The sequence below is a fragment of the Nestor notabilis genome, unplaced genomic scaffold (genome assembly GCF_000696875.1).
Source record: "Nestor notabilis isolate BGI_N333 unplaced genomic scaffold, ASM69687v1 scaffold8061, whole genome shotgun sequence".
Taxonomy (NCBI): domain Eukaryota; kingdom Metazoa; phylum Chordata; class Aves; order Psittaciformes; family Psittacidae; genus Nestor; species Nestor notabilis.
Genome location: NW_009914266.1, coordinates 25,072 through 35,757, shown reverse-complemented (window position 1 = coordinate 35,757; position 10,686 = coordinate 25,072). Strand labels below are relative to the sequence as shown.

Here is a 10,686-nt window from a genome sequence, read left to right as displayed (position 1 = left end):
TAGATGATCTTAAGGTCCTTTCCAACCCAAATCATTCTGTGACTCTATGTCAGTGCCCCAGCTATTCCACAACTTTGCAGAGAAAACATGCAAGGTAAGAACTAAGGAATGATGTACATGAATCTATCAAGCAGTATGGTGTATGCTACCAGATCAGATTTCTTTTTAATACTTAGTTATAAAAAGTAGCTGAACAATCAGAAGTTTTCAGTAACATTTAATATAGGCCCCTCCCCCCCACCCAAAAAAACACCCCAAAGCACTGCTCTTATCTTTAGGAAGGCACTAATGATAAGCAATCCAAACAACTAAAACAAACAGAAGAGACGGCATTCTTCCCAATGCTGGCAGACAGATCCCAAGGATAGCCCTGGTGTTCTGAAGTGGGAAGCAGTCCTATCCCCTGGACCCTGTCTTGGATAACATAGTAGATCCCCCCCTGCTCTTTATGGTAGGGTGCCATGAGCTCTCTTTTCAGTGACAACTGTAGCTAAGCTTAGGATTATATTAAGAGCAGCTATTCTAGACACAGTCAGACATTCTCTAATGATCTCTGAACTCTTTTTCATTATTCAGCCATCTCTGGTACACACTGGTAGTTTTCCACACAAACTAGTAAGATAAACAAGGAGTATATTATGATACTTGTCACATGAAAAGAAATAATTTGATATCTTTAGAGATAACCACATCCTTCAGCTGTTTAGATGTGAAAGGAGCGCAGACTGGCTTGAGGCTGGCAGGAGGGCACGGCCCAGCAAGGACAGCCAAAGAGCAGCCTGGCTTAGAAGAGCAGCGCCCAAACCCACTGGGCAGCAGCATCCCTGCAGCAGTACAGCGCAAGCACCAGCAGATGGCGCGCAGAGACCAGGAAGCCAGCTCCCAACCTCCAGTTTTCAAGTCGGGAATGGTTTTGGCAGTTGCCTGTGGCTGCTATCTTGCTCTTTCTGTATTTATGTAAATAATGGAGGTGTTCTGAGTTATTTGGAACAGGTTATATTTCTGTGGATTAGCCAGGGATTTTTTTTCCTTCAATTTCATTTACTAGAATAATACTGTCTTTTTTAATGGAACTTCAATTCTCGGTGACACCAGAAAGTCCAAACAAAGTCCACTAGTGCATAAAGCTTTAACTGCCTGAGAGTTTGGAAATTTTAAAAGTCTGTTTTAAATATGAATACTCCAGACTTGAGAAAAGCCAAAATCTGGAGTAGTGCAAAAGCCATGTGAATAAGCTGCTGAGGCTCACACCAGCACAGTCCTCTCCACATGTGAGAATAGTGTATCTATGATTAGTGTACATTACTGATTAAACACCAATCTAAACCTGTGCTGGAAATTATATTCTCTTGGTTAGTAGTGTACTGTGCTCAGTGCAGATGTTCTTGCTCTACCATGCTGCTAACACTGAAGTAAGACTTCTGTTTCTCTAATAAGTTACCTGTTGAACCAGCAGCATCAAATCATTGAAATCCTGTAGCTAAGAACTGTTTAGTGGCTGGATTTTCAAAGACATATTTTAAGGCACTTGCACAACTTAGGTGCCTAATTTCCATCAACTTCAATGGAAGTCAGAAGATGCAGGAGAGCACTGGATGCTAACTACATTTTCTCAAATACATACATATGACTACTAACAAGACAACAGAAAAATGGTTGGAAGGGGTTTAAAATTCTGGGAATTTAAATATTATTTAGTAGAAGCTCAAGCCTGATTTTATTATGTAGACCATAACACTTTAAATGCAAAGATAAATTTCAGGAGTCTTTAAAGACACAGAACTACGCTGCTCCTGTAGGCATGGAATAAGTTAAGAAGCTTTTTGGTAACCTTCAATAAAGTCACATGGACATAAACCTCAAACTGACAGCAACCTGTTCTGTTGGATTTTGAAACAAAACAGTACCAATTACTACTTAGAAGTGATTTTTACATGCAATTAAGATTCAGCATTCCTAGACATCAAAAGCTTCCATTTACAAATCTGTGTCTAAGTAATGACAAACCTTATTTTCCACACTTGTAATATGTCTTAACCACAAAGTGCATACAAATGGTGACAAGTGGGGCTCAATTAATAAATGTCAAGTGACACAGCAGCAGAGGCACAGCTGTGAGCATCAGATCAAAAGCAGCTGGTTCTTAATTTAACAGACAAAAAGTTGAGATTTCCAGGGAACCTGAAATTATTTGGTTAATCAGTAAGTGATTAATCTGGGACAACAGAATTAGCCAGATTTAGATTAAATACAACTCAGTACTCACAGAGGATGTAAAATACATTCCATAACCTAAGTGACATTAACAGACTATTAACTTTGCATGTGCAGAAGGAAGCAATGCCAATGTTAATGTTGCATGAGATGCTTCAGCATGTTCCTCAGAGATGACTTCATTTATATCCACATCTATCTTTGTAAAGTGCCACATTCAGCAATTTTTATAATTTTAAACCAGAATTATAAACCTTTAACACAGTAATTTATCAACTTATTTTTTTGTCTTATATAATCAGTATAACAAGCATTTTAATAAATTTCAAAATGCAAAATTACTTTAGAAGATGCTCCAGAGGCTTGATTGTTCTTTTTGTATTTGTTAATACAAATAACAGTTACTAGTAATCAGATTGTTCTCTAACATCTTACATATCAAGCACACGTAAATCATCTCTTCTAGTAATTCAGTATAAACCAAGGTGAATTCTTCTGAAACAAAAGGCTTTTCTACAGTATAAATGCTTTAGCACTGAAAATTTGGAATGCCCAGGGAGTAATAATCATAATTATTAAACTATTACTATCCTGTCACTTGCTATCAGAAACAGGGAAAAATCCTCAAATTCTGAAGAGAGTTTTTGTCCCTGTAAATGACAAGTTTTGAGAAGATTTGGTTCTTTTTAAACCCTAGAAAAATCCCATATTTCTTCCATGCATTTCATGTTTAGCAACTTGTATTTCTAAACGACAGGTAGTTCACCAAGCTACCTGAATTAACATTAAAGTAGCCAGATATTGAGTATGCTGATACTTGGTCTGCAGAGAAATTTATAGAAGGCCAGACTGAATAGTAGAATATACAAAGGGTATGTAAAAGAACCATTATCAGATGGAACTGGTCAAACTGATCTACTGGAGAGATACTGAAAGGCAAATCAACAGCTAAAGAAAGAAATTAGGAAAGTTCCTATGACCTGAAGCTCCTGCTGTCAAATTTAGCAGTGACTCAATTCTACCACTGCACCCACCTCAGCAGCATTAATTACTCTGCACTCTTATTTAAGTAGATTGACTACAACAACAATCTCATCCAAAAACTTACGGAGGTCCAAAAAAAGCAGAGACTTGAGAGAACAGAGATGGCTTTTCTCACATTCTTCCACAGTTCAGGAGGAACCAGGGAATGACAACTCAAATTTTATTCCCCATACCACTATACAGATGCCTGATCTTGGAGCAAGTGAATCTGAACACAAAATACACTTCAGCTGCTCAAAGCAACAAAAGACTGGGGAAGAAACTCTGAACACAAAGGTTTCTACAGAGGCTGATGCAGCAAACCAGAAGATTACAATTACACTGTACCTCTGTCCCTGATCCAGATCCTGGTGAATCTACTTTCCTTTTCTTCCTGGGACCAATGGCAGCTAATGCAGTCAAGTTGGCATCCCTCTGTCTCATCTGTGCTAGCTCTTGTTGCTGCATCTGTGTGGGCCAGAAAAAGTACAGTTAATTATTTTTCTCTCAATTTCCAAGATAAAAGTTCATGTTAAGGTGAACACTCACCTCCTTGGCCTTCTGTTTCAACCTAAGCTGTTCTGGATCTTCTTGTCGAGATCGAGACTATGTTGATAAAGGATGAACGTGGAATGGTAAGAGAAAAAGAAAGAAAAATTAATTTTGTTAAAAAAGCAGTTAAAGATTGTAAGTTTTATAAAGCATATAAAAGTTATACTTAAATTAAAGCAGGAAGTGGAGAATACCTGCCACTGCCAGAGAGGGCAACAGGGGAAAATGACTTTTAGGAATTAAAAGCAGTTTTCCCTTTCTTAGTTTCAGGTATCTATGTTTGAAAAAGCATCCTCTTTTCCAGCTGTGTTAAAAATAGCAAAGGAATAGCTAAGCACTTATACCTTAAACCCATGACAAGACATGAATTACACAGATCTATGACTTAAAATACACACACTCTGCATATGAAAAAAGGAATCAGACCTGTACTTTCTGGAAAAATTCCTCCCCTTGCTGCGTAACTATGCACTTACTAAGAACATCTTTTTGCTACATTTACACATCAGACGCCTGTTTGAACAACCTGCAGACCAACAGAGTATTTTCATAGCAACCACCCAATTCACTTTATTGTCGAACACTATTAACACATATTTGCCAATTAATATTTTTTTGCTAAATTGACACTGAACATGTCAATTCTCTTAGTTTCTTGCCTTTTCCAAGCAGTTAAACAGAAAACAGGAAGAACTTCAAGACAGTCTTCCATCCGTACCCACATAAGGCAAGACTAACTATATTCAAACAAATCCTGACTGTTGTTAAACCCATACATTCTTTAGACCAACTACGAATTAAATAGTTTTAATTCAGTGCTCATGTTCCTTCAGAATATTAAGCTCTTCCTCATGATTAACCTATGCCTTTCCTCCTGCGCTTTAGGTGCAGCAAAAGGATTATATGAATATGCAAAACACATTCATGAAGAATTATGCCTCGCCCCAGTCTTTTCTCTTCTGAAGTAAATGGATTTACTCTCTAATCTGACTTCATAGGCCACATTTCCTAGACCTTTAAATTAATTTCTTTCTGAAGTCTACTTACCACAGGGCCCGAATCTGGATAGAGCATTCCAGCTCAGGTCTAACAGGGACCAACTGAAGTGAAGATATCGGTTCACGACTTATGTGACCCAACAGAACCCTTATGTTGTTTTGTGAATTATTTCTAGAGGGCTCCTGCCTAGCTAAGTCATGTTCATGCTATATTCATGTCACTGAATAAAACCACAAAGTCTAAAGCTTGTATTTGTGCTTACATCAACTGCTTCCTATCTATTGTATTTCCTCAACTTGTAAAAATCTTTCTGAATTCCATTTCTGGTCTCCAAAATACCCATAATCTCTCTGTTCCACTTAAGAGTACCACCAAGCTATAAAATTCACCTTTTTCTCAAAGCAAAGTGCAAAAACTAGGGTTTAAGACCTACTTTAATTGGGAACATGTAAAAAGACTGGCAAAGAAGCTGTCTCACATGTTTTATGATGAAAAGCAGAACAGAATTCTAGCTAAGGAACATACTCATCAAGCTCCACCTTTGAAGATTAGTCTTCCCCTTCATTACAATCACTTTAGAATGAAAAGAAACTGCAGTTCTGATGTCAAAACTGACACATTGCAAACATGTGTGAAATCCAAGCACTTGCCTTTGCTGCACGCATTAAAATTTCCCTTTCTTGTTCATCTTTACGCTGCTTTTCTATTTGATCAAGTTGTTCAAAGAACTTGAGCTGTGCCCGAACGTCGCTTGCTTGTTCGTATCTTTCATCATCCTGAAAACATGGCAAATATGTTTCTCATTACATTCCTTAAAGCTGTTAGCTTGTACTGTACTGTAGAACTTACACATTTAAAGCTCAAATGTTCGCTTTGTCCTCTTCAAGCAAATTGCAAGTGTGTATTTACACCAGTCAAACCAGCTAGAATTCTTAAAAGCATTTTGTTCTAGTCATGAATCATGAGATTTTGACTTCTAAACTAATATCATCACAGCTTTAACTTCCTGAACGTATTTCACAGAGCTGTGTGGTTTCTTTAAACACTGTTCAGGCATTTGCATCTATTAAGAACACCCATCTGTCAGCAGTCTCTTGAGAAATCGAAGCAGCACTGTTATCTGCCTGATTGTACAATCACTCAGACTCTCAACTTCTGACACAACAAAGGGGAGGGCACAGTTTCTCTGCATTTGTTTTTTAAATATTTTGCACATATAAGCTGAAGAGTTCTAGTAATCCATGTGTATTAATATCTTAATGTAAGATGAATCAGTCAAGAGAATAAACAACCTAAATTTAGAGAACTAAATACCTGAGCTCAGGCATTACAGCCAACATGATACTCTGCTGAATTTGTGCAATATTGCCACTGTCTTTGTGCAATTAAATACAGTTACCTTGTAAGAAATATTCTTTTGTTGAGCAGTCTCTGATAATTTTTCCACGAGGTTTTGTAGTCTTTGTTGTGTAGCATGTGATACGTAGCTAACTACATCAGGATGGATTTCTGTAATTCCATGTTTTTTACCTGTCATCAGGACAAAAGCCAGTTGTAAAGACTTATTTTACAATAGAGCTAAACATGTGGCTAACCTCAGTCATGTTCCACTATTAGTTCTAAACTAGTAACTAAATATGATTAAAGTGTTTCTGGATTTATTTTATAAAAACAAATGTTATTTCTGTTATGCCTTCTCAGTTTATACAGTGAGAATTTTAACCAGGTCCAGGAATTCTGATGTTAAATTGCCATCATTTTAGAAGGCAATTGTTTCTATTGGTTTGCTAGCCCTTAATGTTCTACTTCCATAAGCTGAATGATTGTCCACAAGCATCAGAATACACAAAAAGGTAATGACTCCAGGAACTCCAATCTACTCAAACCTTCTTTCTAAGGAAAATGCCTTCAATTAAACCCAAGACTAATGATGATATTTATTTATAATAAAGCTCAAGACAAATCAACATACCTATTTCTAATATCCTTCTTTGTAAAGGTGCTGGGAAAAGGAAGGTTTCATCTTTACAGGACCTTGTTAATGTGCCAACTAGTTCAGAGTTTGTTGCCAATATCCGAGCACTTTCTTCTGACAGGTTGACTCCAGCCATTGATGCAACATCATTAATGTCATCGTCATCCCTTAAGAAAGCAAAACTCATTATAATCATAACACTTAGTGCTTATCTACACCCACTTCTACAGTATCACAGCTGCATATAATGAATTCCAGTAAACCTGAATACTTTATCTCATTTTTGCATTTTATTTGCTTTTATTATGTAATAAATAAAGCTAACAATTTCATTCCAAGGAGCACTAGAAGTAGTTTTTTACTTCCTAACTGTTCTCTCAATGTTTCTTATGCAATGTTATAACAACTTGAGAAGCAAGAGACCAGACACATCACTACTAGAAAACAGTAATAAACTGCACTCATCACTGCAAGATAGGCTGTGCACCTGGATAACCCAAGCAGAGTTGGGAGGAGTGAAGAAATTAATCCTATTTGATTGCCCAGGCAAGAATTGTGTGTGAGGTTTGATACTTATCCTTAGTAATGTTAAAACCAGCCTGGCACAAGTATGTCCACAGCTGGTTGTTAAAGTCTTTAATAAAGTGGCAAACCTGACCACAGAAAATCCACCTCTAGCTCTTGAGCATTCAACCCAGCCCAGTCCAGCACCGCTGCAGCACAGAGAAAGGTTCACAGAATTCAGCAGGCTGATCAGGCAGCCACAAGCACAAATAGGCACAGGGTTCCTCACCTAAAAGAGCCTCCCCCAGGTTCTTTCAGTTTATTCTTCTGAGCAGCAGCTAATTGTGTCGAAACAGTGGCAATAGCTTTGTTTCCAGGTAATACTGCTGGTTTTACCACAGGTACTGCAAGAACACAGACAAGATTTGTACTCCATTAAATTTGTATCACAGTTCAGATTTTCAAGCCAGTTAATAGTTAGCAGTGGCAATAAATCTGGTGCGAAGACTATGTCAATAGTTTCTGTCAGCATTTCACCCACCTAAAACAGGACCCTCCCACACAACTCTGGTTCCCAAACAATTTGCCTGTAAATGCTGCCCTCACAGATGTGTATCCCCAGCCACTACGGCACTAAGCTCTGAAGATTTTAGCAGCACTACAACAGCCATCATAGAGCTACAGGGCACTTAGGAACTGACATTCACAAACCAGCCTTCAGTGAATACTATCAAATGTAGCATATATTACTGAGTATCTTAACCTCCTACCTGTCTGCAGTTGATTCAGTTGAATTTGGGGAGTAGTGAGCATAATACGACTATGTGGTTGCCGCAGTGCTACCATTGGCGTCTGTGTCAACGTTACCTGTGGAGGCCTTATCAATGCCCCTGCTTTTTGAGACTGCTGGATAACCTGCAAATAATAAGGAAAATAATGGTAAGCAATCTGAGGAATAACTAAGGCTAAGAATCAGGTGGTAAGAACAATCCCTAACAATCAACTTGTGAGTTGTGATCTTAATGCATCTGTTCATTCATTTAGAAACAACACATTTTAAGGTACTGAAAAGTTTCTTTAGATAAATCATACCTTACAGGAAAACTAATACTCCACTTTCTGTGATACAAAAAAGAAATAAGTAACCTATTAAAAAAAAATAAAATAAATAATCTATAATCACAAAGGTCCAGTTAAAATTTTCTACATGTGGTTTCTACATTAGAGATCCAGAGGCAAACTGGATCTGCCTGAATAAACCCTAGAACTAAGAGGCTTAATAAAGATAATCCAGCTGGCTCTACATATGCTGTTTTATCCAGAATCAGCATTAGCTATAGCCCTGTAGCCTTGTACTATTGGATTGTTAGGTTAGACTCTCAGGCTAAGTGTAGCCATACCACTTCTGAACCTGAACTCAGTTACATCACAATGCCACAATTGGAGCAACTTATGCAAACTTGTCTTCTGACCTCAACTCGTTTTCAGAAACTTACTTTCAAACTACTGTAAAGAAATTTACCACCTCTGCCTATTTTGTAAGCTCCATCTCTATAACTCTGCAAGTATTTCTTTTGCTATTTCATATATTTAAAGGCCAAACTATTTTCTTGTAAATCCAGCAGCAATCAGTGTTCAGTTTTTATTCCTTCCCTCAGTTCCTAACCTCTTTCTATAATACCCAGGTTATAAAGGCAGTAAGACCAATATAAGCACTAAGTTTTCTCTCAAGGTAAGCAAAAAAATATTTGTGTATTGAAAAGAGCTCTCTTTTTTTTTTATATGAAGTTTCTGGACAGAGCAGCTCAGATGAATGCTGAACGTGCTACAGGGAACACTGAAATACTAAGCAGCAAAAAACCCCTAGTAATGTAATAATGTATATTAATTAATACACATTCTAAAAAGAGCTTACACTCCGACACTGCTTTGCTGTGAGAAAGGTAAAAAGGTACTGTACATTATACTGTTCTTATTTGGTTTATGTCCAGGCCTGAGAAAATTATTCTTTCTCCTCTTTTGGGGTAATCTGTTGTTAGACTTATGGGATCGGAAATGAAGTATCCTCCAGAACACAGCTCTCTCAGATATGCAGTAATTGAGAAAATCTGCCGATATTTCATGCTAATACAGGAAATAATGTAGTACTTTAATTAATAATGGATTTTAAATTATGCTTTTTTTTCTTAGTTTCTCTAAAGAAGTCCAAGATCTCTGGTTGAGCTAAACCACTCATTTAAGAAGTTGCAACCCCCCTGTGCAATAACAGACGATAACTTCAGCTCACATACCAGTGGTGTAGACTGCCCTTGTTTACTGACACCAACTTGTGTAGGCTGAGTTAGGCTGATGACAGGTTGTTGGAGGGTACTCGTTACAGTTGCAGTTGCCTTCCCTGCTGTGCGCTGAACTGAGGAGCTGAGCAGCACCGCTGCGGATGGAATCGTTGCTATCGTTGCTTGCGTTGTTGGCTGCTGCTGTTGGCTTTGTTGAATGAAAGCTGCAGAGTCTGGTGTTAACTGTCTCAAGGCAGGTAAACTCCTCTGAAAAGAGGAAAGGAAAGAATTTGCTTGAGAGTTTTAATCCTAGAGCACAGAATCACAGAATCATTAGGGTTGGAAGGGAGCTCTGGAGATCATTTAGTCCAACTGCCCTGCCAAGGCAGGGCCACCTACAGCAGGTTACACAAGAAAATGTTAACTTGTAAAAAGCAACACATTTCAGTCCATTCTATCAGTCTGTGTGCACCTGAGAAAACAGGAGAAGTGCACACAGGAATACCATGCTACTTCATGTTTAAAGCTAGATAGAGTGACAGTCCCTTTAGCTTGCATATCATGGGCATCTAGGTTATGCAAGCCTATCTGGAACCCCTGGTATGCATTTAACGATCCAAGCCCATGCTGCCTTCTACCTCTGTTCATACATATATGGCAAGCTATAACATGTGATGGCTTAAAACACATACTGGAACACTGGTGAAGATTTCACAACAGAGACCACAGTGTTTCACTGCATTCCTACATTAGTTGTTTTCTTACGGTAATGATTTTTGTCCTCATTAACAGTTCCAGGTTAAATAAGCATTTAAGAATTCAAAGATCAACACACATCTAAAGCTATATCCCTTAATCATACATTAGTCCACCAGTTATACTATTACCATACAGCGCTGTTGTTCTTTCTCTCATTTTCAGATGGTATATGTTTTGGAATAAACATTACTTTGAAATGTATCAAATTGCTATAAAATTTATGACAAATGGGATTTACTATTGAGAGGTGACATATTTCCTCTTCATCCTTCAAACAGATATACAGCACAGGCAAAACAGTTTGAGTTTGCCCAGAAGGTAGTTTTCTGTTTCATTCAATCTCTTGTTTTCTTTCCAGAACTAAAAAGAGGATAATAAATCAAT

At 37.8% G+C, this 10,686-nt stretch overlaps 1 protein-coding gene across 1 annotated transcript in view; it reads right to left on the bottom strand.

The window, feature by feature from the left end:
- The window catches only part of TAF4 (TAF4 RNA polymerase II, TATA box binding protein (TBP)-associated factor, 135kDa), a 37,474-nt gene that overhangs the window by 1,723 nt on the left and 25,065 nt on the right, over positions 1–10,686 (bottom strand). The window contains exons 8-15 of the mRNA XM_010023574.1: positions 9,559–9,810; positions 8,038–8,182; positions 7,557–7,671; positions 6,761–6,930; positions 6,188–6,318; positions 5,439–5,564; positions 3,787–3,843; positions 3,586–3,705 (exon numbers count right to left, since the gene is read on the bottom strand). Of these exons, the coding sequence (XP_010021876.1) occupies positions 3,586–3,705; positions 3,787–3,843; positions 5,439–5,564; positions 6,188–6,318; positions 6,761–6,930; positions 7,557–7,671; positions 8,038–8,182; positions 9,559–9,810 (1,116 nt within the window). The remainder of the gene's footprint in view (positions 1–3,585; positions 3,706–3,786; positions 3,844–5,438; positions 5,565–6,187; positions 6,319–6,760; positions 6,931–7,556; positions 7,672–8,037; positions 8,183–9,558; positions 9,811–10,686) is intronic.